The following is a 23710-nucleotide window of genomic DNA, read 5'->3' as shown; positions in this document are numbered from 1 at the left end:
ATGAAAGCATGGGTGGCATTTGCTTCTCCGAAAACAAGTATGAGATGCTCATGGGGCAGCTGTTGGGGGCTCTCACCCTGTGCTGTGCCGAGGAGGACCAGGACATCAGATTTGAGTCTACAGCAGCTCTGCACACCGTCCACAGCATCCTGGCAGAGCGATGGAGTAGGAGAGGCTGGGATGGGCTGAGCTGTTCCACACAGTAAGGCCTAGGTGAGGCAGTGCACCTCTTTGGCCGCCCTCCTCACCTTGGGAGGAAGGAGCATGGCAGGTCTTCTCTCCTCCTTCAGAGCACAGAGCCAGACCTAGCTCTCCTGTCCTGCTGCAGCCTAAGAGGTGATCTTGCCTTCTCGCCCTAGAAACAGGCACGCTTCTGCCCTGGCACATCGGTGGCTCCCACACAACAGAGGATAGCTCTCTTTGCCAGCCCCAGAGCTTGTGCACAAGCAGAGCTCCCCTCTCCTTAGTACTCTCTCGTGCCTACTGCAACCTCAAACTTCTCCGTCGCTCCTACCACTCACTCTTTCCCCTGCTGCCCAGGATGCACATATGCACATGACAATCCAAACCAAACCTAGGTGCAGGGGGTGAATGCTGGGACCACTTCTGCATTTAAGAATGCTTAGTTTCTTAATTGAAAAATTGCTTCATTAAAATTCCGTGAATTTAAGAGAGAAATCCTGCAGAAATGGATCTGGGAAAATGGCAAATTGAATCTGAGTTAACAGTGTGTGAAAGATAATGAAGAGAATAGAGAGCAAGATCACTGAGTTTGTTCAGACTAGAGGAGAGGAAACTGTATCAGGTGAGTTCTTTTGGACACCTTTCCTATCCTGAGACCTGGAAAACCACTCTATACACATATATATGTATATCCAATATATATACGTATACAAGCCACTGAGAAATGAGAAGCAGGGATAGGGCAGATGCTGGTCAGGTTCAGCTCCTCCTGCTGCATTCTGAAGATGACAGGTCTGGAGATGATTTGCACAGCCAGCTCGTGGGTTGGGAACCAGGAATGGACACAGCAGGAGCAGAGAGGTGTTAGGGAGCAGCCAAGGCATCAAAATGCATCAAAAAGCCCTGAAAAGCATCACAAAGCCACAGCCAGGAAACTTGGGATTACCCTGACCAGCATCCAGGATGCTAGAGATTATTTGCTCCCAGACCAAATGGTAGCTGCAGACATCCCAAAGCCAGGGAAAACAGGAACAAACCTGGAGCTCTGCTTCATGCACCCCACAGCCTCAGTGTTCCAAGCTGAGGTGCCTTGCTCTTTGTTGCATTCATCCCAATCTGTGTGAATGAAGACACCACAAGCAGTCAAGCGTTGAGTGAGCACGAGTGTGCTTTTATTATTATGTAAAAGACAGGAGGGTGTGAGAGGTCCAGGTAAAGATAGGAATCATCTTCTCTTATCATGGAGAGAGTGGCTCAGAGCTCTCAGTGCTGCTGCCCGGTGCCTGGGAACTGGAGGCCTGATTGTAAGTCCCCCTCCAAGAGGCTCTGCTCCTCCTCACTGATGCTGACCTGCTCCTGCATGGAGGTGCTGCTGTTGGAGCACTCAGCCCATGTTTGGGATGGGCTGCATTGCGAAGGCACTGGGTTACAAGCCAGGCTGGTGACTGCGGTGGCTGGAAGACTCAGGTCAGCATCCTCAGCAGAGCTGGGAGAAATCAGAACACGAACGTGGATGAGCTCCTTCTGTCCATCACTGATGTTACATGGAAGGCTGCCGTTTGAACTGCAGTGATTTGTGCTTCCTAGGAGCTCTCCACTGATGGAAGCACACAGTGCATCACTGCTACTTGCCCTGGATCTTGTGGGTTGGCAAGGGCTCAATTCACCTAGAAAGGATACGCAAGGATTAGTGTCAAACTTTCACAAGCTGAATTATGACAGTGGTTCTTGGTCAGGGGTGAACTGAAGCTGTTAGGCAGGGGCTTGAACGCTAGAAGGAGATACAAGCACACAACAAGCTTGAATTCTGTGTTCCTGAAAAGCAGGGTTTTCAAAGCTGGATTTGCACCCTTACCTGCCAGGACTATGACTTCTGTTTCTGAGGGCTCCCTGGCATTGCGCTGCAGTTGGCGTTTGGCCCCAGAGGATGGTTTTCTTCGGCTGAAGCAGCAACACCAACTTCCAGCTGGTGATTCCTTCCTCGTGCTGGCTGGATTTTGTCTGGAGAGAGAAAAGAGCGAATGGTGTGAGTCGTGCGTGGTACAGGGTGAGGGAAGAGCTGCACTGAGCTCTTGGCAGCAGTTGTTTGTTCCTAGCACTGCCCGGTTTCTGCAGAAACACAGCTTAGAAACTCGCTCTGAGCTATTCCTATAGCTCAGCCCTGAAGTCTTGCTGGCTAAATTCCCCTCAACTCTGTCAAGCAAGATGCAGAGCATGTGAGCAATCACAGTCACTTAACACACACAGAAGCATCCAAACCCCGAGCATGCACATCCCCTCCTGTGGTACTGGAGGCCACAGCTCACCTTCACACCGCCGTTTTACACTGATGCAGCTGCGCTACAGCTCCGTGGCTGCCACACAGGGCCTGCAGGACCTCTTTCTCTGCAAGCCTCATCTGCAGGCATTGGTTCATGAGGTTCACCACCTGCCCTCCTGAGCAAAGACAAGCACTTAGACCGAGAGCAAAGTGCCCCTGGCCCGGTCCCCCACCCTCACTCCTGTCAGACATACCCTGGTATGTGGACTCATCCCCAGAGCTTGGCAGGACAACGGCACACGCATCACTCTTCAGACGCCCCATCCCAGCAGCAAAGGATCAAAGCATCGGGACAGCTGAAACCAAGTGCTGCGCGACTTTCCCCTTAGCTCTGAACATGAACAAATGTAGCCCCGAGCAACAGGATGTGAGACAAACAGCAGAAGACAACCAACCTGCAGAACCAGCTCGTTTGGGGTCGGTCCAGACATTTGGGCACTCCCTTCCATGGCCCAGGCCGAGCTTGCTGAGCTGCTCCTCCTTTGTGCAGGGCGAAATGGTGCAGATGCTCTGTGCTGGCTATGCACAGCATGCCTCTGACTTGCTTTTCCTCTCTCCATCTTCCATTAGCAAACAGCCTCTCCAACCTTTCCTTGCTAAATAATCACAGGACGGGGCTTGGAAGGGACCCCCAGGGATCATTGAGTCCAACCTCCCTGCAGAACGGGCTGCCTACGGCAGGCTGCACAGGTGGGCGTCCATGCGGCTCTGGAATATCTCCAGACAAGGAGAAGCCACAGCCTCCCTGGGCAGCCTGTTCCACAGCTCTGTCATCCTCACTGTGAAGAAGTTCCTTCTCACGCAGGTGCGGAACTGCCCGTGCTCCAGCTGACGGCCATTTCCCCTTGCTTGCGGCCGCGCAGGGCTCCTCTCCTGTTCTGGGACCGCTCTCCCACACACCTCCGGCGCGGCGGAGCTGTCCTCAGCACTCGCTCCCGTTGTGCCGCGGCTTCCGCCTCGCTGCTGCCCGGACAGCAACGGCTGCCGCCGAGGTGTCCCGCGCCTCCAACAGCCGGCTCCCAACGGCCGCTCCCACGCGCGGCGGCTCAGCCAATCGCAGCCGGCGGAGCTGCCGCGGACCAACGAGACCCCGGAGGCGGGGCGGGGAGGTGCTGACACTGACCAATGAGAAGCAGGGGGCGGTGCTGCCGCTGACCAACGAGAGGCAGGGGGCGGGGCAGCGATGCCGGCGACCAACGAGAGGCAGGGGGCGGGGCAGCGATGCCGGCGACCAACGAGAGGCAGGGGGCGGGGCAGCGATGCCGGCGACCAACGAGAAGCCGCGTCAGGAGAAATGCTGGTCTGGGTGAGCTCCTCCTGCTGCAGCGTGATGATGACAGGTCTGCAGATGCTCTGCACAGCCAGCTTGTGGGTTGGGAGCCAGGAATGGACACGCCAGGAGCAGAGAGGTGTTAGGGAGCAGCCAAGGCATCAAAATGCAGCAAGAAGCACTGAAAGGCATCACAAAGCCACAGCCGGGAAACTTGGGATTATCCTGAGCAGCATCCAGGATGCTAGAGATTATTTGCTACCGTACCAAACGGTAGCTGCAGACATCCCAAAGCCAGGGAAAATGGGAACAAACCCGGAGCTCTGCTTCATGCACCCCACAGCCTCAGCGTTGCAAGCTGAGGTGCCTTGCTCTTTGTTGCATTCATCCCAATCTGTGTGAATGAAGACTCCACAGGCAGTCAAGCGTTGAGTGAGCACGAGTGTGCTTTTATTATTATGTAAAAGACAAGAGGGCGTGAGAGGTCCGGGTAAAGATGGGAATCATCCTCCCCTGGATGGAAAGGTCACGGAGAGAGCAGGTCAGAGCTCTCAGTGCTGCTGCCCGGTGCCTGGGGCTGGAGGCCTGATTCTAAGTCCCCTTCCAACAGGCTCGGCTTCTCCTCGCTGATGCTGACCTGCTCCTGCATGGATGTGCTGCTGTCGGGGCACTCGGACTGTGCTTGGGCTGGGCTGCACTGCAGAGGTGCTGGCTCACAGTCCAGGCTGGTGACTGCGGTGGCTGGCAGGCTCAGGTCAGCATCTTCAGCAGAGCTGGGGGAAATGAGGGCTTGAACTTGGATGAGCGCCTTGTGTCCGTCACTGTTGTTATGCGGAAGGCTGTCATCTGAAGCGCAGCGATTCGTGCTTCCTAAGAGCTGTGCATTGATGGAAGCACACCGCCCATCATCGCTACTTGCTCTGACTCTTCTGGGTTGACAAGGGCTCGATTCACCTATAAAAGGATAAACAAGGGTTGGTGTCAAACTTTCACAAGCTGAATTATGAAAGTGGTTCTTGATCAGGGGTGAACTGAAGCTGTTAGGTATGGGCTGGAATGCTAGAAGCAGATAAAAGCCCAATGTCAGCATGAATTCTGTGTTGCTGAAAAGCAGGGTTTTGGAAGCTGGATTCGCACCCTTACCTGCCAGGACTACGACTTCTGTCTCTGAGGGCTCCCTGGCATTGTGCTGCAGTTGGCGTTTGGCCCCAGAGGATGGTTTTCCCAGCCCAAAGCAGGAACACCAACTTCCAGCTGGTGATTCCTTCATCTTGCTGCGTGGGCTTTGTCTGGAGAGAGAAAACACGGAATGGTGTGAGTCGTGCGCGTCAAGCAAGGTGCAGAGCATGTGAGCAACGGCTCCACAGCTGTACAGGACAGCATCTCAGGGATGGCTTTGACTGAGCTGGCAGGCGTAACTGCTCGCTGAGGAACCGTGCAGCCATAAAAGAACTTGAAAAGCATCTCTGACTCTGACATTGACACCTCAGCAGCCCATCTCCCTGCCATGTTTAGTTTCCAGTGCCAGCAAGTCCAACCAACAGCTCTGCTTTGAGGAGAACCGAAATTGGTTTCAGGCACGTGGCCCTGAAATCTGGAAAACCCCACCATTAGCGTAACTTAGTTTCTGCAAGTTTTGGCACTAGAAATAATGGAAATAAAGCCACTGAAAGCCACCCAAGCCATGATGATAGGTGCTGGAAAAGGAAGTCCTCTTTACCTTTCCGATGGAAAGCCGATGACTGTGTGGAATTTCCCCAGTAAAGCTGCGGGGCCTTCTTCCACTTCTATGTCCCTGCTCTCTGTCACGATGGCAGAGCTGCTGTGGCCTCGCCTCTGTGCCTGTGCCTCCTCCAGGCTGAGCAGCTTTGTGGCAGCAGAAGACACCCACACAGACTTGGGTGCTGATAGAGAACTGCGCGCTGTAAGATAAAACCACAGGTAAGAGCGAGGATCAGAAAGCGGCAGCACGGCCATCACAGTTCTGGGGCAGGTGCTGTATTTTTCCCAGACTTGCTTATCCGAGCCACTGGAAGAAGAAGAGCTCAAAATAACCATGTGGTCAGAGGTGTGTTTATGGCAAAGGACGCAGTCATAATGAAGAGCAGCTCACTGTATCGAAACAGGCAAACAAAATCCCTAGAAAATGGGGGCAGGGAACTGAGAGAGCTTCAGTGCCGCACTTTCATCAAGCTTCACCTGTGTGCAAAACATCAGAACGACAGTGACGGTTTTCTTCTTGTCAAGTTTGGGTTTGCGCATTGTCAGCAACTGGATGCCATATTCTAACCTAAGCCCAGAAGTCTGCTGTCCCCTCGATAGTAGAAGCGTAGCTCAAAGGTGTTGCAGAAGGCCTGCATTTGATCAAGGTGTCTGATCAAGATCAAGCTCATGCAGGAAGACACTCACCTGCTCCATCTGCGATGGCGGATCCGGATTTGGAGAGGAAGAGGACGTCCGTGTGGTTGATGATGAACTCCACCACAGCCGACTGCGTCTGCAGTTCCATGCAGGCAGCTCTTCCGCTGGCGCAGGCAGACTCGTTCTGCTGTGATCTGTAGAAAAGGCAGGTTTTAGAAGTCATTTCTCCAAGATCGTTTCCCCAAGTCTGCATTGTTGCAGCCCAAAGCTGTCAAATTGGGCTCTGGAGACTTGCGCAGTGGGCAATCGGTGATGCCACTGAAGAAGTTCTCCTGGCTGATCAAGGACACACCAGTCCCATCTAAACAAGAGAGCAGGAATGGTCATCTAGAAATTGTGCCCGTGGGGTTGGAGAACAGTCCAGGCTCCTGCTCTGCTGTCAGCCACTTACTACAGGTTTTACAGGAGAAGAGCACATTTGATGGAGAAAAAGGGAGGACTGCTTTATTTTACTGGAGAACAGATCTAAGCGTTGTGTTGAAACGGAAAAAGAAGTTTACCTTAAGAGGTTTGGAGCCCACACAATCGCTAAGTTCTTAGCGTGCATGTTTGTGACGGAGGAGCTCTCAGCTAGACGAGCCAAGTGTCTCATCAAGTACTCCAGTGTTCTGGAAAACAAGAGAGGCAAGTGTTCAGCACCAACCAGCATGCCGTGCTGCAATTCACAAAGCAAACCTCAATTCATGCTGGTTGTTGTTATTGCTACTGTCACTGAAGACGAAGTAGATCCAACTTGACTCAGTGCCACGCTGCAGCACCAAGCCCCAGCACAGCACAGCCGCAGCCATCAGCTGCACCAAGCGTGCCGCCGTGCCCAGGAACTGACCCAATAAATTCACCCCGTGGAGCCTTCAACCGCTTCAGCATACACAGGCATCGTGTTGCTAGCGGGAGACAAAGCCTGGAATGGCACCGTTGCCCTCTGAAGTGCAGCAGGGCTGAGCTCAGCAGGCTGAGGGCAGCACTGACCTGTAGTGAGGAGCGGGCAGCTGCTGGATGACGTCCTGCATTCTGACCAGCCGCTCCTCATCTGTAGTGGCACAAACAGCACCCTGGAATAGTGCAGAAAGGGAGTGAGACACAAATCAGGCTAGAAACCCGCCTCAGGGTCGGGAACCATGGGGACAGTGTACTGTTGGGCAGCACCGAGGCACATTTGATGCCTTCCAAGAGGCCTCTGGGGAATTGCGGCACGCAGCTGGTGCCACCAAGGCCAAGGAGTAAAAGCACCGGGCTGGTTTACAGCCTGGTTGGGCAGCTCAGCTCCTCGCAGTGGGCATTCATCTCCGAGTACACTTTGCTATTGATCCCATTCCCGTTCTATAAACAGTTGGGGAATAGCAAAAAAAAAAAACAAAAAAAACAGCAGGAATTCTCACAAGCATAGTGAATGTGGAAATAACCACCTCCTGGGGCCACCAGAAATGGCATCAGTACGATGCAGGATGTGGCAAAGACATGCGAGTAAACCTGATGGGGCGAACAGAAAAAGGGCCTCAGAGCTGGGCACTGCTGCAGCCATGTCCCAAGAGGCCCAGGGAAGAGGTAAAGGAAAGACGTTGCCTTGTGCTTACCGAGAACTTGTCGTAGAGCTGGTGGGTGAGCAGAGGGTTCGGGAGCTCCCTGAAGTACATTTTGCAGAGGGAGCTCACGCTGTGAGTGTCGCGGACAGTCAGCTCAGGAACCCGCTCAGACTCAAATTCATGGCTGGAGAGAAGGACACCAAAATGGTTGAGGAAGAGGAAAGCAAGTAAAAAGCCACACCACATGCAATCAAGAATTAGAAGGGCTTCCTGATTTACAGGAGAAAACAAACACTCGGTCAGCAGCAGCACGTGAGCCATGCTGGATGGGATGTTTCCAAAAGAAGACCTTTTCTTTTTGCTAAGGCATTTCCTGCAGGCCTCTGAACGCCCGCAACAGGGCACGTGCCCCTGCTGACAGCTGCGTCAGTCGCAGCGCTCTTACCGGAGTCTCTGGACGTTGGATGCGACACCGGACAGGCGGTATATCCCCTGCACCATGCCGTGCTGCTCAACGAACTCAGCGCAGCTCTGGAGGACCTGGGGGACTAAAGAACACATGCCAGCGCTTAGTTGAGCTCCTGAGTCAAGTCCTGGTTCAGGCTGTGCTCCCGTCACCTCCCATCCACTAAGCCCAGCCAGCCTTGGTTGAAGCAAATACAAATGTGCTTGTCCCTTAGGAGCATTAGCCTCACTTTATCCTTCAGCCTCGCATTACTCGTTTCTCCACTGGTATCAACCTGCCCCTTGCTACATATGATCTCCCTTTCATCTTTAGACTCCCAGCAGAGGAAGATCTCCCTTACCATCGCGACCAGAGTGGAGAAGATGCTCTCCCAGGTCACAGCCAAACACCCTTTCCTTCTCCGTCTCCCGCTCCTTTGGTTTCTTTGGGCGGGCCTTCACCAAGGAACGAAGGAAGGTGACGAGCTTGCCGCGTTTCTTTGGCACTGCGCAACAAAAAGAAGAAACCAGGTCATTCCAGTCATTCCAGGTTTGGCTCAGTTGGACAAGGCTGAGCACAACACATTCTACAGAGCACATCAAAACGGGAAGAACATTACCAACAAGTACCTACAGAAATGGATTTTCCCCCTCCCTGGAGGAGTCCAAGGCCAGGTTGGATAGGGCCCTGGTCCCCGTGGTATGCATGAAGGATCATCAGCACAGAGGATAACATGGGATGGATAAGGGAGCTATTAAACACGGAACACACCCCAAAAAAGACTCCACTCTGCTTCCCTGCACCATCAAATGTAACATCCGTACCTGGCTTTGGCACTGAGTTAATGAGAGACTCCGGCAGTTTTTCATTAATCAGCTCCACACACTCCCCAGGGAAAAATCCAACCTGTAACAAGAACAAAAAGAGAGGTGCAATACTGAATGCAGCATTTCTCAGGCCTGAACAGGGAAACCAAAACCACGTAACGTTTTCCTCGGAACGTTCTTGCCGGACGCTCCGTAAGGCTATCCAGCACAAAATGGCCTGCTTAAAAGTAATCATTATTCAACATTTGCAGCCTAAAGATCCAGAAAACTGTGTACGGAGCAGGGAGAGGACAAGTATGCTACGTACCCCTAAATCCCAAGCGTACCTGGACAGAAAGACTTCATCTAGAAGTTATATATGATGATAGATTGATGCAGCTATCTCTGAGTTAGCACAGCCTATGAAATTTCTGCTTGCTGACTGAGATGCAGCTGTGATCCCCGGCTCTAAGCTACCCAGCGTTCTGCAGCCAGCAGCAGCAACAAGCACGCGGAGGGTCTGTTACCCTACCTCGGCTGACAGGCAGTGACTTCCTAAAAGACACTAGCTTCGTGTTCCGCATGCATGCAAACACGATTCTCTGAGACACTGGAACACGTGTCTTAGCAGCTGTATTTCCAAAGGTGCGGTTCAGTGGCCGCAACCTGATGCATGTTGTGAAGGCTCTTGCTTCTAAGTTAATGGAGGAGGCAGTTCCCTACAAAGACCAACTTTCAGCGCTGGCCCAAGCCCACAGCAAAAGGGAAAGTCCTCTGACACCGACACAGGGAAACGGTTCCCGTGCAGAAGCCGTCCTGCGCAGGCAGAGCAGCTCTAAGCTGAGATTCCTGCCTTTACTGAAGTTGCGCTCTCAAGTCTGAAGCTTGTGCCTACCTGAAAGCCATGCTTGCCTCTCCACCAGGGGCTCAGCTCCTTTGCTGGCATAGCAATAACGCACACGATGTCTCCCACCTGCAAGAGATTGCAACGTCAATCCCAGCTTCAGCATGGCTGGGAGGAAAGCACAGCTCAAATGACTGCATTCTTCTGCATTGCCAAATACTGTCGAGCTGGAGAGCAATTGCACCAGTGCAGCTCTTAAGGCATTTGCCGTTGTACAACTGAATTTGGAGGTAGAAGAGTCACTGTGTTACACAGCAGCAGGCTCTCTGCCAAAGGGGATGGAAGAGCTCCAATTATCTACAGACATAAGTCAGCAGAACAGATCCTGAACAGATCTACACACTCCATACACTGGTCTGCTGTAGCGCAAAGACCAGGCTACCACACTGGGCAGTATCTGTTTGATCAGAAGATTCAAATGCCAAATAAAGCCATATTTTAGAGCTGGCTGAACTCCTCCCTGCATCCAACCCAGTGCAAGTCTGATCTGGAACTGAATCTTCTGGGCTTCACCTCACCAAACATTCTGAAGGTGTCTGAGAATATCCCTGATGTGTTCACACCTGATGCTCTTCTCACATGACAACAAGGAACGCCTTGAACTGCTTACCTCAAAGGAGAGTTCATCCGGTGCCTGGGCAACGTATCTCTTAATAACGTGAGCAGCAGCAATAGCTGGAGTATTAAGAGATGTCTCCTTATGGACCAGCAGAGGCTTCCCCTTGGTCTCAGTCTGAAACAGAGAGCACAGGCCACGGTGAGGAGCTGAGGACAAACGAGGAGGATGTCAGGCTGAGGAGCACATCAGCAGAGAAAGCTGCAGGAAATGCACTCGGTCCTGATCATGGGCACATAAAAAGGAGCGGCAAGTCTAAGAACAGCTGTTTCTCTGCCTGGGGTGCAGCAGGCGCTCGCCAGGCAATGCCAAGACGCATCTCTCTCTACCCAGACTAATCAGCAATGGCACTGACTTGGCAGACAGGTGGCCTTGCCCATTTTGCCCCATCCTTTCCTGCGCTCTTTGTCCAGGAAGGTCGATTGTTTAAGATGCCAAGAGACCGTTCAGAGGGAAACCAAAGCTACGGCTGCTGTTCACAAGGTGCAAACAGTGCCACTGCAAGCACAAAGCAAGCTCTCTTGAGCAGTTCAACCAACAGTGAGGCCAAACACTGGGGAACAGACAACGTTTGTTGTTTCTGCAGCTATTTCAAGGGAAAAATCAGCAGAGGACAAACACCACAACCGAGACGGCTCCGGCAGTTTTATAAACTTGCCACACTTGCACTATTGTCTTGCCAAAGAGGAACAAAATAATCTGCTCACTTCCTGTAACCTATTGCCTGGAGACCTCAGCCGTGGACTGGACACAGGAGCTGGTCCACTGACCCAATCCTTGGCTCACTAGCAGTGCCACCTTCCTTTAACTTGGTGAAGACGAGAACACCACTTTGTCTTTGGGTGACAAAATCCAGGCAGATGGGGAAACAATGCTCCTGCATGTTTGTGACGCCAGATCGGATTCTGTCGCTACTATGACTTTCACGGCCACCTCGATGCCCGTACCAAGAAAAGAAAGCTTTTAGGGCAGCTTTTCAGTGACACCAATAGAGTCGCAAGGATTCTCTCTCTCTTGAAAAGCAGGAGAGCTCATCTGCAGCTCACTCTGCTGGCTCAAGTCAGGGAACAAAGACCAATCAGAGCTTCATACTCTACCTCCATCCGTGCCGGGTCAGGCCCACGGCTGATCTCACTGCACGCGATGCCCATCACAGCAGGCACAACCAGCTGGAACTGAAAAGAAACACACTTATATTTTCTCTGTTCACACACCACAGCACTGAGGGACTTCTTCAGAACTACCCTTGGCTACCCTCTGGCATAGGCAGGTGTTCTAGAAGCAACCAGTTTGTTCAGTCAGTTCAAATGTGACAGCCTATTAGGCAGCATTTTACCAAGTGCTGTCCCTCTGCTAGCAGATGGGGACTCTGGCACAAAGCAGCATTGCTGGAGGTGGATCTGCTCCCCAGCCCCGGCTGCCAGCAGCCTCACCACCAGCACCCACTGCAGCCCTGCACGTGGATTTCCTCTGCTTGCGTCTCTGCTGTGCTCCCTACTGCTGTCGGGCACACTCACAGCCGAAGCACGCTTGCTTGTGGCCCTGGATCACGTTGTGCAGCTCTGCACAAGCTGGGGCTAGGACTCTTTGCCTAAGGGATTGGTTTCCCTAAGGCTGGCTGGTCACAGCACCACAGACAGCATCCTTCTGAGGGCTGAGCTGGAGGACAAGTGCAAAAAACCCACTCGGGACCGGTGTCCCATCAAAGCTGGATGAGGCTGTGTTACTAAACACGGTGCGACAATGGCTGCTAAAGCATGTGGGGGACAAAGCGTGGCACGTACCTGGCAAGAGATCAGAACGAGGTAGACAAGTTCCTTGAACCCGCAGCCGTTCCTTGTCACTTTGCTCTGATCTTCCACAAGCAAAAGCTGCACCAGGCCAGCAGGCAGAGGAGAGAGAAAGAGCCGGTCAGTGAGTTTGCACAATTTAGCAAAGACGAGGGAAAAGCCATGGGACAAATGCCACCTTTATGGATTGTTTTAGAATGCATGGACTGGGTAAAAATTACGTGTGATGGTCAAGAGTAATCAGTATCACAGAATCAGCTCCGCCAGCCAGCAGTTCTCAACACCTCACTGCCCACCCGTCTCTCCCACGCTGTCTCAAGCTTACCTACAAGATGCTGCGCAAGAGGATGTGAAAACAAAGGTACTCAGACGATGCACAAGTGCAACAAGCGAGCTACTCAGGCAGAGCTCAAGCGCTCCAATGAAGGGACGCAGCACGCACTGCTCCTCCCCTCATTCGAGCTGCTTATGACATCATAAGGGCCACCAGGCTGCTCCACCATGACGGACAGGGTGGGGAGGCAAGACCAACTCACAAGACCAGAAGATTCCATCGCGGCACCCCAACATTCTAGAACCAGTGGGCGCTTGGAATTCTACCTCAGCCGAATCCTGGAGAAGCTGACACGGGGTTGTCGTGACCAAAGTGCTTGCTCTTGTTGAGCCTCGTACAACTGGCCTCGGCCATCCCTCTGGAGGGCCTTCCTCCCCTCAGGCAGCTGGACATTTCCTCTCAACAGCACACCTTGCAGTGCAGGGCCTATGTAAAATCCACACTAGAGTCCTTTTTTTTAATTCAAGGGCAGGGTACAGCACATATCTATTTCACCTGTAAGGAAATACAGGAGGAGATGGGAAAAAAACAGAAATACTACCAGGCTGCTTTCTAAATTTCTTACCCCGAGTTCCCTTGCCTCATCCCCTACACCAATTCCTGGATGATGCCCACAGGCTGAGAGTTGGATCTGAAATCCACAGGACTCCTTTCACAGGACTCTGTCAAAAAGGATGTCACACTTGTTCCAGACACTCAAACTGACCGAGCAGTGGGATTACAGTCGCTTGGAACAGACAGAAGTACCCAAACCCCAAGCACGCACATGTGTGGGAATACAAAAGAAACTGCTCAGAGCGGCAGCTGTGGAGCAAGATAAGCAGCATGAGAACCAAGGGCAGCTCATGAAGAAATAAGAACGTCTCACGGCTCTGATGGGATAAGCATCTGCATGAACGGTTGAAGAGTGTTTTGTAGAATGCTCTGCTGGCACGTCAAGCTGGATGTGGAAGTTGGAGGGGTAGATAGGAATGCTAGAAAAAGAAAACTTGTGAAGGTCTGTAAGTGATGTGAGAACTTGTAATAAACAACTGGGATCGTTCACGTCTGAGTGCGTGCATCAGATGCTGCACACATCCTCTCCTGTGTTACGAGAGCCCACAGCTCACCTTCACACCTCCATGGATTTCTGGGTTTTACATGGATGCAGCCTTGCTACAGCTCTGTGGCTGTCACACAATGCCTGCAGGACCTCTTTCTCCACAAAGCCCATCTGCAGGCATTGGTTCATGAGGTTCACCACCTGCCCTCCTGAGCAACAACAATGCTGTGTGAGTTTCCTGGTAGCACTGAACATGAACAGATCTTCCCCTGAGCAACAGGTAGTGAGACAACAGCAGAAGACAACCAACCACAGAACTGGACCCCCAGAGATCATTCAGTAATCAAATGCTTATAATTACTGATTGAAATTATTCCATTCATTATCCCTATTTATTGTCCCAGAAGACATCTTTGCATATGAAATGTAAATAAAAACAAGAAATAAAAGAAATCTATTCCTGTTTTCTTCACCTGAAAACTTTTGGATTCCTCTTGATTCCTCTTTAGGCCTTAAGAGTTAAAAGGCTCCTAAATAAATTAAAATAAAACAGAAATTATATGAAGGATGAGTACGTTTCTCAGCATTATCTTTACAAAATAGTTTCATCTTGCCGAAGAAGCTCCTTTTGGCTTTGCAAGGGCAATGAAATCCATTGTATTTTTCATTGTTCTTTTAACCAGACAAGAATCCCAAATCAAGTACGTCAGCTTTCCAGCAGTCCAGAGCATCAACAGACAGAAGTCCGTTGTGACTGGACAGAGTTGATTGTCAGCTATTTGCAAGGGGATTATCCAAATTATGGATTCGGTGGGCTGTACTTTCTCTTTGCTCCCAAGCATTTTGTGTTTTCAGAGTCCTTAGCAAGGGACACATTTTCTGTTTAATGCAGCAGTGCCATGTGCGTTGGATGATTTCCTTACTCCTGAAGGCCAACTCAACACAAGTGAGACTATCCTCTGAACTGCTGATACGTGATCAAGGCCTGTCGATAGCCAGTATAGTTTTGTCTGAGCTAATATTTGTGCTTATTTACTGAAAGTTTTAGCATTAAGAGAAAAGAAGGAAATCAGGGAAAAAATATAAATCTGAATAGCCAAAAGAATCTACTCTTCTGGGCTGTTTTATTTCTCTTTCTCGTGTATACGTAACAGTTTACTGTCTTCCAGACTCTTTCTAGCTCTGATGCAAGGGGCCAACAGAGCTTCTGGGTCTTCTGTCTTTTTCAGTTTTATTTGCTGCATTGCTGCTCACTCTTATCCTTCTTAGCTCTTCATTACTTTGAAAAAGTAATGGAAGTCAATGGGGACACACAAACACCTCCCAGAGCTCCTGCTGTGATTTCCAGTGACCCTTATGAGTAGACGTTATCTCCATGTAAGGTCATGGCTGCAAACAGGTTGACATTAGCCTTTGGGATTATGCAAATGAAAATTTGCTTTGTTTCAAATATATAACCTGCATGCTACAAAATCATAAGGAAGGCTTAAGGGATAGATTTTAAACCATAGGGTAGATGTAAAGAAAAAAATACGTAGAAAACATTCTATTTAACAAATATGTTTTGTTTTTTGGATTTTTTATATATAACTTTGTTAAGCAGAGACTTTGAAAGATTTGAGAATCCTTATTAACATGAAGTACTTCTAATAACTTTGACTCGTTCAGTGAGAGGATGCCATTTCTGGACGCATTAATTATAAAACCAAAGCCAACTGTCTTTGCTGCATACCAAGGCAGATTGATATCCCATGCTGCCTGAAAAAGAATCAACACTGATCTGGCCTTCTGTTCTGTGCAGACGAGGAAGTGCTTGAAGAGATGCTTCAAATGGCCTCAAATGCTTCAAATTTGTAACTAGTTTTCCAGTGCTGCAAGCTGCCTTGGTTTGGACTGTGGCTTGGAAAACAGCATTGGAGAGGAACTCAGCCAACTCAGTGGGCACACAGCAGGTTCAACTTCAAACACAGTTCCAATCTGTAGAGCCCATTCCCACCCTGGATTGAAATCACACTTTTGCAACAGACTTTTTGTATATATGACTGAGATACGATCTACGTATGATCTACGATATGATCTACGTAGATCCAGCCCTATTCTTGTCTTTAACTTCAAGGCAGCCCATCAAAATGACAAATCCCTTTTGTGACCTGCTCAAAGAATCACTGGCCTCATAGTTGGTGGTGTTTCACTGGCCATGCAAGCGGTGTATCTGAGGCCTGTGCTCAATGTGCAAAGCGCTGCACTGCACATTTTGCTAGTAATCTTTGCCTCAGCAGGATTATCAGCAGAGCTTACTGGTATGTACTTGAATTTTGAGCTTCTATACTGCCTGGAGTATCTATTTTGTTAACCAAATCACTCCAGATGAGCTCAGACTCAGGACTAGCCAGCCAGGCTCGCTGTGCAAGCCAATCTGCACTGACAAGACTTGTGAGATTTGCAAATACAAATGAAAACAAACAAACTTTTTTTTTTTTAAATCACATGATTTCATGTTGTGAGCCAAGACTTTGAGCATATTTGATAGATATGATGAAGGTTTTAATACTGAGATCCTTTACAATTTTGAATTTTTCTTATGCTAAGAGATCAGAAGCTGCAGGAAAATGTTTGTGCCAAATGACAAAGGAAAGAATACTTCTTGTAAAATGTCTGTGAGAAAGCAGTTTGTTGTCAGCTAGAATCAGAAGTTATTTCAGCCCTCAAAGGGCTAATCTGGAGAAAGGCTATGCCAAGGTATTACAAATATCTTCTGATGTGTCTGAAGAATTTTTGGCTTGCAGAGTAGGGATAATTCTGCAGAGCTGGTGGATTGCTTGATTTATCTGAAATAGAAGAAAGATCAATAAATGACAAAAAAAAAAAAAAAGCAGATGCATTGACAGCTACATTATCTACTATATGATTCCTTTCAGCTATATATATATATATTTAAAATAAGAAAGTGTAGAGCTGCCAGTTCCCTTTTCCATTCTTTCTAGCTCCAGGTTAAATAAGAAATGCTATTCCTGTCAACTGGAAGATGTATCCTGGGAAGAATGGTTTTCAAACTATTTGTGTTTCTTTAAGACACTTAGTTACGAAAAAAAAAGAAAGAAAAAAAAAAAAACCAACAACTTCTACATTCTGAAAATGAAAACAAAACCCTCCTGACTTTCTCACTTAAAAGTAAAATGCATTAAATGCGAATTTTTAAGGAACACACAAAACACTGTCACAGAAAAGGAGGGAGTTGCTCTTTTACCTATCAAACCTTCCACATCTTTGAGTGTCTGCCAACAACTGGAATGTATGAAGGCACCTTCAATAAGTGGAGGGCAATGATGGCAGCATACTTACATGAATTCTTGATGAAATAGGTACAGTCCTGACAAAAACCTTCCAGCAGTATGTACTGATCTGAAATTCTTTGGCAACTCTTTGCAAAAGGCACTTCATACTTAGTATTTTTATTTCATTGCTTGCTTGCCGGTGTCACCTGTGGTAAGATAGCTGGATAAACCTAGATTCCAATTCCTCAGATGTGCTGCTGGCTAATTTCTCACTGATCATTAGAAACAGAAAGTTAATTCTGCTGGGAATTTAGCCATCTTCAGCATCTCCTTCTTCTCCTGATCTCTGTTCTACTTCCGTTTGACACAGATACACATTCCAACTCTAATACTTTGACTCACATGAAAAGGAGAGCAAAAAGAAGGGCAAAATGATTAAAACTGAGACACAAGTTACCCAGCTGTTACGTTGAAAAGGTCGAGTTTCCACCTTAGTGGCTCACCTGCTGCTGTTGTCACAACTGCATTGTCCACTTGAACTGCGGAGTTGGATGGGACCTTGTGAACAGCACTCTGTTGGCAGACTTGTGAGTGTTTTCTCATATCTAGTTATCTCTGGTCAGTAGAAGAACAGAATTAATACATGTATGCACATATAATAAATATATTAATTATATAATGATATAAATTAAATACATTATATATAATTATCTATTTTAAATACATGAAATAGACATGAATATATACAAAAAATTAAAAATCCATAAATATTTCTGTGTATATTTAAATATAGGAATGTGTTCTACTAGAGGCGTTGATAAGCAGGCATTTAAGTGCACCTTGCTTTGGCTGTTTGAGCAGGTCTGCATCAGAATCCTGACTGTAAGTGACATCTGTGAGTGTCTTGAGAAGGATAGCTCAAATTTATGTCATCCACGAGCATGGAGAAGCTGATTTCCTCTTGATTCATTCTTGATTTTTCAGTGCATAGTAGTCAGATGGAAGACAAAATTGAGTCCAAATGTCCTGATTTGAGAGCACAGCTGTTCTGGGTACTAGAAAACGGAGAGAAAATGGAGAAATAGACACTCCCAGAACTCTTCTGTGAGCACTTGTCTCGAGAAGGATGTATTATAACAAGCCCAAAACTAAAGGAAGAAGATACAGGCTTTCTAGCTGTGTCTTCATCCTTGGCATAACTAATTCTGTCTTTAGGCATGTTTTTGAAACACTGACACATTTTACAACAGATAAGTAGATAAGTGACCAAAATGTTGAGTGTACAAGAAAAAAATTCATTAAAAAAAGAAAAAAGAAGAAGAAGAATAAAAATGTTTCAAAAGGTTAAAGATGTGGATTGAAGAAGTCTCAGCAAAAAAATATTTCTGAGGAATTTTGAAATTTATTTATATATTTCTTTTACCTATCAAGAAAGCATGATCTCACTTCTCTAGCAAAATTGATGTGTCCTTATCTTACTAGAAAAAGGGCCTCTTACCACGGCACAAAGCTGCTAGAACTTCCCAGGATACATGTACAAGATTTTCTCCACTTTTCCACTCTTTCCACTTTAGCACTTCGGAGTTAATGCCTTGGGGGTTTGGCAGAACTCATGGCTTACCCTAATGTAGGATACTGGCTTCTATGTTGTCAAGATATCTCATGGTAATTCTGGTCACCCAGATCTTAGCTAGTTGAGGATGAAAAAAAGAGGCTTAATTTGCCATTGACAGTCCCACAAATTTCTTCTCTCCAATCTGAAATGTCTGGGACATTATTGAGAAAAACACTGCAATGTTTTGTTCAGTAGTTGGCAAAGACAATGCTCCTTGCATTCCTTGCATGGTGCTTTTTCCATGAATTTTTCATTGCTGTACACATGTGCATGCAGATACTTAGACAGACAGACAGACAGACACACACACACAGTGCTCCAAAAGTAATGCCTGCTATTGATTTTGATGGAAACTGCAGCTCTGCTGCCATCTGCTGGCCTGCCAACAAAATGCAATGGAATATTTGTAGGAAGGTTCAGCCTCTGCTGCCATATTACCAGCAGTCACCTCTGATAGCATGGGCCTACATCATAAAACAGGAGGAGTTACTTTTGGAGCAACCCTCCTAGATTATATATATGTGTAGCTGAGTAGCAGCAGCTCTCAAAACCAATATTTTGATGGTCATTTTGTTGTGCAAACACACAAAGACAGTCAACTTTCATTAACACTTGACTTAAGCAGTGTGTGTTCAGTGCAAAGTGCATTTAAGAGACAAAGTGCATTTTGTGACACAGTCTGCAGATCTCTATTTAGGACTGGATCTGTAGAACTATTCCTAGAGCTGCTTTTATAGAAAGCTCTGGGGATGGAACAACAGGACTTGATAACTTAATCACATAAGAAAAGATTAGCAAGGTAGTGAGAATGACACAACTGTAGAAACTAATAATGATATTAGAACATGGACAAAAATGTTATGCTAGGGAAAAAAAATGAATTCATTACCATACTGTGGAGTATTTACCAGAGGTGACTTATTGAAGTGTCACCTTTTGAGAGATGGTAAACTTCCAGGGTGGAATACAGTGAATAATCTATTGTGTGAAAGTTCCCTACGAAACGCGACCTGCGACCTCAGCTGTCAGTAAACAACAGGGAGCTTGGTGTGCTGACTCTGAGTAAAAAACAGCATAGAGGGTGGAATGGAGAGGGGGCTCTGTGGCCAGGGTCTGTGATAATGCCAGAGGGCTGTGGCTTGGTGATGTTATGGCACTGATCATCTGCCTTGCTGTTGCCCTGGGCCAGCTGTTTTCCACCTTGCTGTCGAGAACATGCTCTCTGACTAACTTTACAAAGCCAAGTATGTTTGACTAGAGTGCTGGGATTCTACCTAGCAGTAAGAAAATAGTTACAAATGGCCTCAGGGAGGAGGAACGGCAGGGAGGACATTGCTGTTAACTTCTGGGACCAGTCAGCAGGCTGACCCTCTCCTTCCCCCCAGCGGCTTTCCTGGGAAACTCAGAACTCTCTGTAGAGCTGTTGCATGACTTGATGCAGTTGTGTCAGCCCTATTATTCATGTTCTTGGTTAGCCTCACGGGCTTTGCAGACAGTGCATTTTTTACCAGCCATCCCAAATGTTCTGTATTCCTGTTGCTTTAGTTTTGTAACCATTGATTAACGGAGCTGTGAGAGCTCTCAGTGGCTGCAGCCAAATTCCTTAAGGGCAGTTGTGAAAGCTCAATCAAACACAGCTAGATGAATACAGGGCATTACTTGTGAATCCGTTATCACAGCATTTCATATATTGAATGTGACTGGGCTGATAACCTCGAACTGGGCATCGTTCAGAGTCTGCACTCAGCTGCTTGCAGTCCCTCTGGTATCCAAGGACAAGCCTGAATGCAAAGGGATTTATTTCCTGACAAACTTCTCCATCCTTTTCATGTGATAAATATATACTGCTTGATTCCATTTTAGCTACTAAAAATACCTGTAACAAAATCACCTGCACTTTCAACTTTTACACCTCCAACTTAAATTTTTGAAATGCGTGCTTAACAACGTGCAGTGAGATAGTGAAGATTTCTCAGGTAGCTTTAAATAACTGAACTTTTTTTTGTGAGGGACAAGCATTGCCAAAATCCCTAGTTGTTTTTTTTTTTTTTTTTTTTTTCTGTATAAACAGTGACTTTACATTTAGTTTTCTCGATAATGTGACAGGAGAAAAGAGTTAGTCAACAGCAGTTTTCAGTTACTATTACTCATTTACTTGTTGACATTAAAACCTATCATTAATTAAAAGGAACAAAACCATTCAATCAACAATTTATCATTTCCCCAAAGATTATGCATTAGATACATGTCAAAAATACACATACAAAAAAAGAAATCCCAATAAACGGAGTAGAATACGATACATTTTCTCTTATGTAGCTCTACTTATTTCTCCCTATAGATAGAATAGAGAGAGCATAGGCATAGTAATGCAGTCATGTTATAACATGCATTTTTCAGCCTTATTGACAATTTTGACATCAGTTATTCTTGAATACATGTGAGTTCAAGTGACAGGAAATGTCACGAGCTTGCTTTAAAGCTTCCTGGAAATTAAGTATTGACTGTCGCACTCCAGATCTCCTCTTCAGCTTCTGCAGGCAATTGTACTTTTGTAAGAAAATTCATCTTAAGGAGGAATATTTTGTAGGTTTCAGGTAGGCAAAGAGAAATCATTACTAAAGATTCTCAAAGTTCTAGATTGCATCTAACAATAAATTACTGTACTCAATGCAGTCTATTAAAAATTATAGCAATGGAGAAAGATTGTTTCTTCACTGAATTGAAAGGTGCTTGTTTTATAGTGATCAGTAATCATGATTACTTTGTATTCAGGAAAAGAAAATAACTGTACAGATACATATAGGAAAAATGCATGAGATAAAGCAGGAATTAGTTTTAAAAGAACTGATACAATTACTTAAAATTCTGAGCAGGATTTTTCAGTCAAGGAAAATATATTTTTCTGACAAGGAAAATGGAAATCCAAATTAGAAGTAGATGTTAAGGATGACACAGTAACACACCATGCAAGACGTCTCCATACATTTTCCAGAAGGCACTGGCATAAATTGGAATGTAATGCATGCTTTTCTCACAGGCAATAGAAAGGATTTGTCTCGTTTCCTCAGTTATGGCTGCCTGAAAGATTACAACTGGCTGACAGTGTTAGCACACCATCTTGTGGCTAACTGTGTAACTGGGAGTGCTCTGTTATGCCTCGCACAGTGCCCAGCTGCGACTGCGTCCTGTTCAGACAGTGCTTAGAGCCTCTTTATTTCATCACCATCAGGACTCCAGGCACACTTGTGAGGAACAAAATAAAATAGAATTTGTATGCATACAAAGAATTAAACTGATATTTAAGTCTAAATTACTGCTAATTACTTCGCTGAGGATACACTTGCAATATTAGGAAGAAACAAAACCGTGAGGTATTTAACCAGAGTGATCAAACTAGGCATGGTAATTAATTAATTAATTAATCTACTTTAACTGTGATCTCACTGTTAGCACTGGGCTCATCTTGGGTGCAGATCATTCATGGAAAGGTGACACTTAGTAAGAAAGCAAAGATGTTAACTAGCCTTCCTTGTTAATTAGATATTAAATCCAAGTGTTTCCCATGAACTGTAGTGTTTACAAAATGGTATTCCTACAAATTTCAGTGTCATTTCAGATCACTGAATATGGCTGATTCATTCATTCATTCATTCATTCATTCATTCATTCGTTCGTTCGTTCGTTCATTCATTCATTCATTCATTCATTCATTCATGTATTTATGTAGGTGTAGGTGTCTTTTCATTATTTTTCTACACCTGTGATTAGTGATCTCTCCCTTTTTTTTTTTTTTTTTAATTTATTTTACAGCGTAAGGAGCAGCAAATGATTTCCCTTGATTTGATTTCCTAGCCAAGATAATGCAGGCATATTAGTGTACATCAAACTGGAGCTCTCTAGCTTTTTCAGTTATGTGTATTGTGGCTTTCTGGTCCTATTTTACTCTGCAGTAACCTACAAAGAATTTGGACAGGTGTTTCCAAATCCCTGTGCTGTGATTACCTTCCATGAGCAATGACACAGCTACCATGTTGAAAATAATTCTTCTCAGAAACAGTGTAGAAGATAGCTTAGCTCACATGATGCATATTGAAATTTGTGTATGGCAAAACCTTCTGAGCTCAGGATTCTTCTGTACACCCCTCTAATATCCTTCTATTGCCCCTACTCTAGAGAGCTGCCTCCTTCTCTTGGGACTGTTTTCTGGTTGATACACCTGTAGAAGCCTTTCTTGTTCTTCTATGCATCCCTCTACAGAGAATGCTCTTAATTTTCTTTAACATTTAAGTAACATTTTTTTTTCTGATATTTGCCAGGGCTGTTAGTAGTACTATCAGACTTGCAGACTGCTACTTACTCCAGCATGAAAGTAGCTTTACACAAAGAAAAATCATTCATTTTCCTATCTACATTAATTATGCTGAATCCCAAGGGACAATGATTCCCCCTGACAGTATGGCACCTTTCTTTTTTCCAGCTGTGAGTTATTACTATTTCATAATAAGAAGCAGTAAATCTGGAAACACTGGATTAGTGGATTAGACAGAGTTTGGTCCTTCTGAGCCATCCCTAATTTAATGTTAAAATGAGTATTCTTCTTCAATTACTTAAGTGAAGTTAATGGCATCATTAAACATTCTTAGAAAACTCAGGGAAATCCTTTTGTCTCACCATATGCACTTACCTTACAAAAATGGCAGGAAAGGTAGCCGCATTCTTTCAAACATTTTCATACAAATGAATGTTTATTTGTTCTACAAATTTCTGCTGCACACTGTATCAATGAAATATCTGTTTTCAGCCTTACCGACACACATAAAAATACATTCAAGATCTTCTTGGATCCCTTTGCACTCCCCAAGATTCCTGACCAAACCAGAGGGTAACTCCAGCAGAAGTCACCTAGAATTCTGTCACCTTCTAATTGTGTGCCATTACTTGACCAGAAAACGCCTCACTTGCCCCAAAAGCAGTGCCCTGTGTGTTTTTATGCACCCTGTGACCAGAAGTCAGGTTATTGAGAGGTTTATTATGGGAGAAATATAGATTCACTTGCATTAGAGGGAAGAACTGTTACTCCTTCTAGCCCTGTTCTAGATCTCACCAAAGAACAAAACAGCATTATTTATTATTTATCATCAATAAAAATAAAGATGATTACGC

General features: G+C 46.4%; 1 protein-coding gene and 1 long non-coding RNA gene across 3 annotated transcripts; both read right to left on the bottom strand.

Moving 5' to 3' along the window:
• Positions 1-1333: 1333 nt before the first annotated feature.
• On the bottom strand, positions 1334-3774 carry LOC104911336 (uncharacterized). Of its 2 annotated transcripts, none has more exons than XR_014880390.1 (4): positions 2698-3774; positions 2490-2619; positions 2039-2184; positions 1334-1850 (listed from the first exon to the last, which is right to left on the bottom strand). It is a non-coding gene; the product is annotated as an uncharacterized LOC104911336 (long non-coding RNA). The 2 variants fall into 2 exon arrangements; XR_014880391.1 differs by having other exon boundaries at positions 2899-3774.
• Positions 3775-4266: 492 nt separating this feature from the next.
• LOC146542407 (rho GTPase-activating protein 32-like) lies at positions 4267-12344 on the bottom strand. Its single transcript, XM_085213704.1, has 14 exons — positions 12273-12344; positions 11586-11663; positions 10483-10605; positions 9864-9941; positions 8987-9068; positions 8524-8667; positions 8163-8265; positions 7769-7901; positions 7164-7246; positions 6695-6802; positions 6183-6328; positions 5494-5695; positions 4917-5062; positions 4267-4727 (listed from the first exon to the last, which is right to left on the bottom strand). Exons 2-14 carry the CDS (start codon positions 11637-11639, stop codon positions 4300-4302), a joined length of 1830 nt encoding a protein of 609 aa, XP_085069830.1. The 5' UTR covers positions 11640-11663; positions 12273-12344; the 3' UTR covers positions 4267-4299.
• Between the last annotated feature and the right edge of the window lie 11366 nt (positions 12345-23710).

This window comes from Meleagris gallopavo, chromosome Z (genome assembly GCF_905368555.1).
Source record: "Meleagris gallopavo chromosome Z, MGAL_WU_HG_1.1, whole genome shotgun sequence".
NCBI lineage: Eukaryota > Metazoa > Chordata > Aves > Galliformes > Phasianidae > Meleagris > Meleagris gallopavo.
Note: the sequence above shows the minus strand (reverse complement) of the source record. Positions and strands in the feature narration are given on the sequence as shown.

Excerpts from the sequence above, each read along its gene's own strand:
- LOC146542407 (XM_085213704.1), bottom strand. The coding sequence starts at position 11,639 with ATGGGCATCGCGTGCAGTGAGATCAGCCGTGGGCCTGACCCGGCACGG. Across the intron at positions 8,266-8,523 it reads TCTCCACTCTGGTCGCGATG|TCCCCCAGGTCCTCCAGAGC; the intron begins GTAAGGGAGATC and ends TGTGTTCTTTAG. Across the intron at positions 5,063-5,493 it reads ATCGGCTTTCCATCGGAAAG|ACAAAGCCCACGCAGCAAGA; the intron begins GTAAAGAGGACT and ends TTCTCTCTCCAG.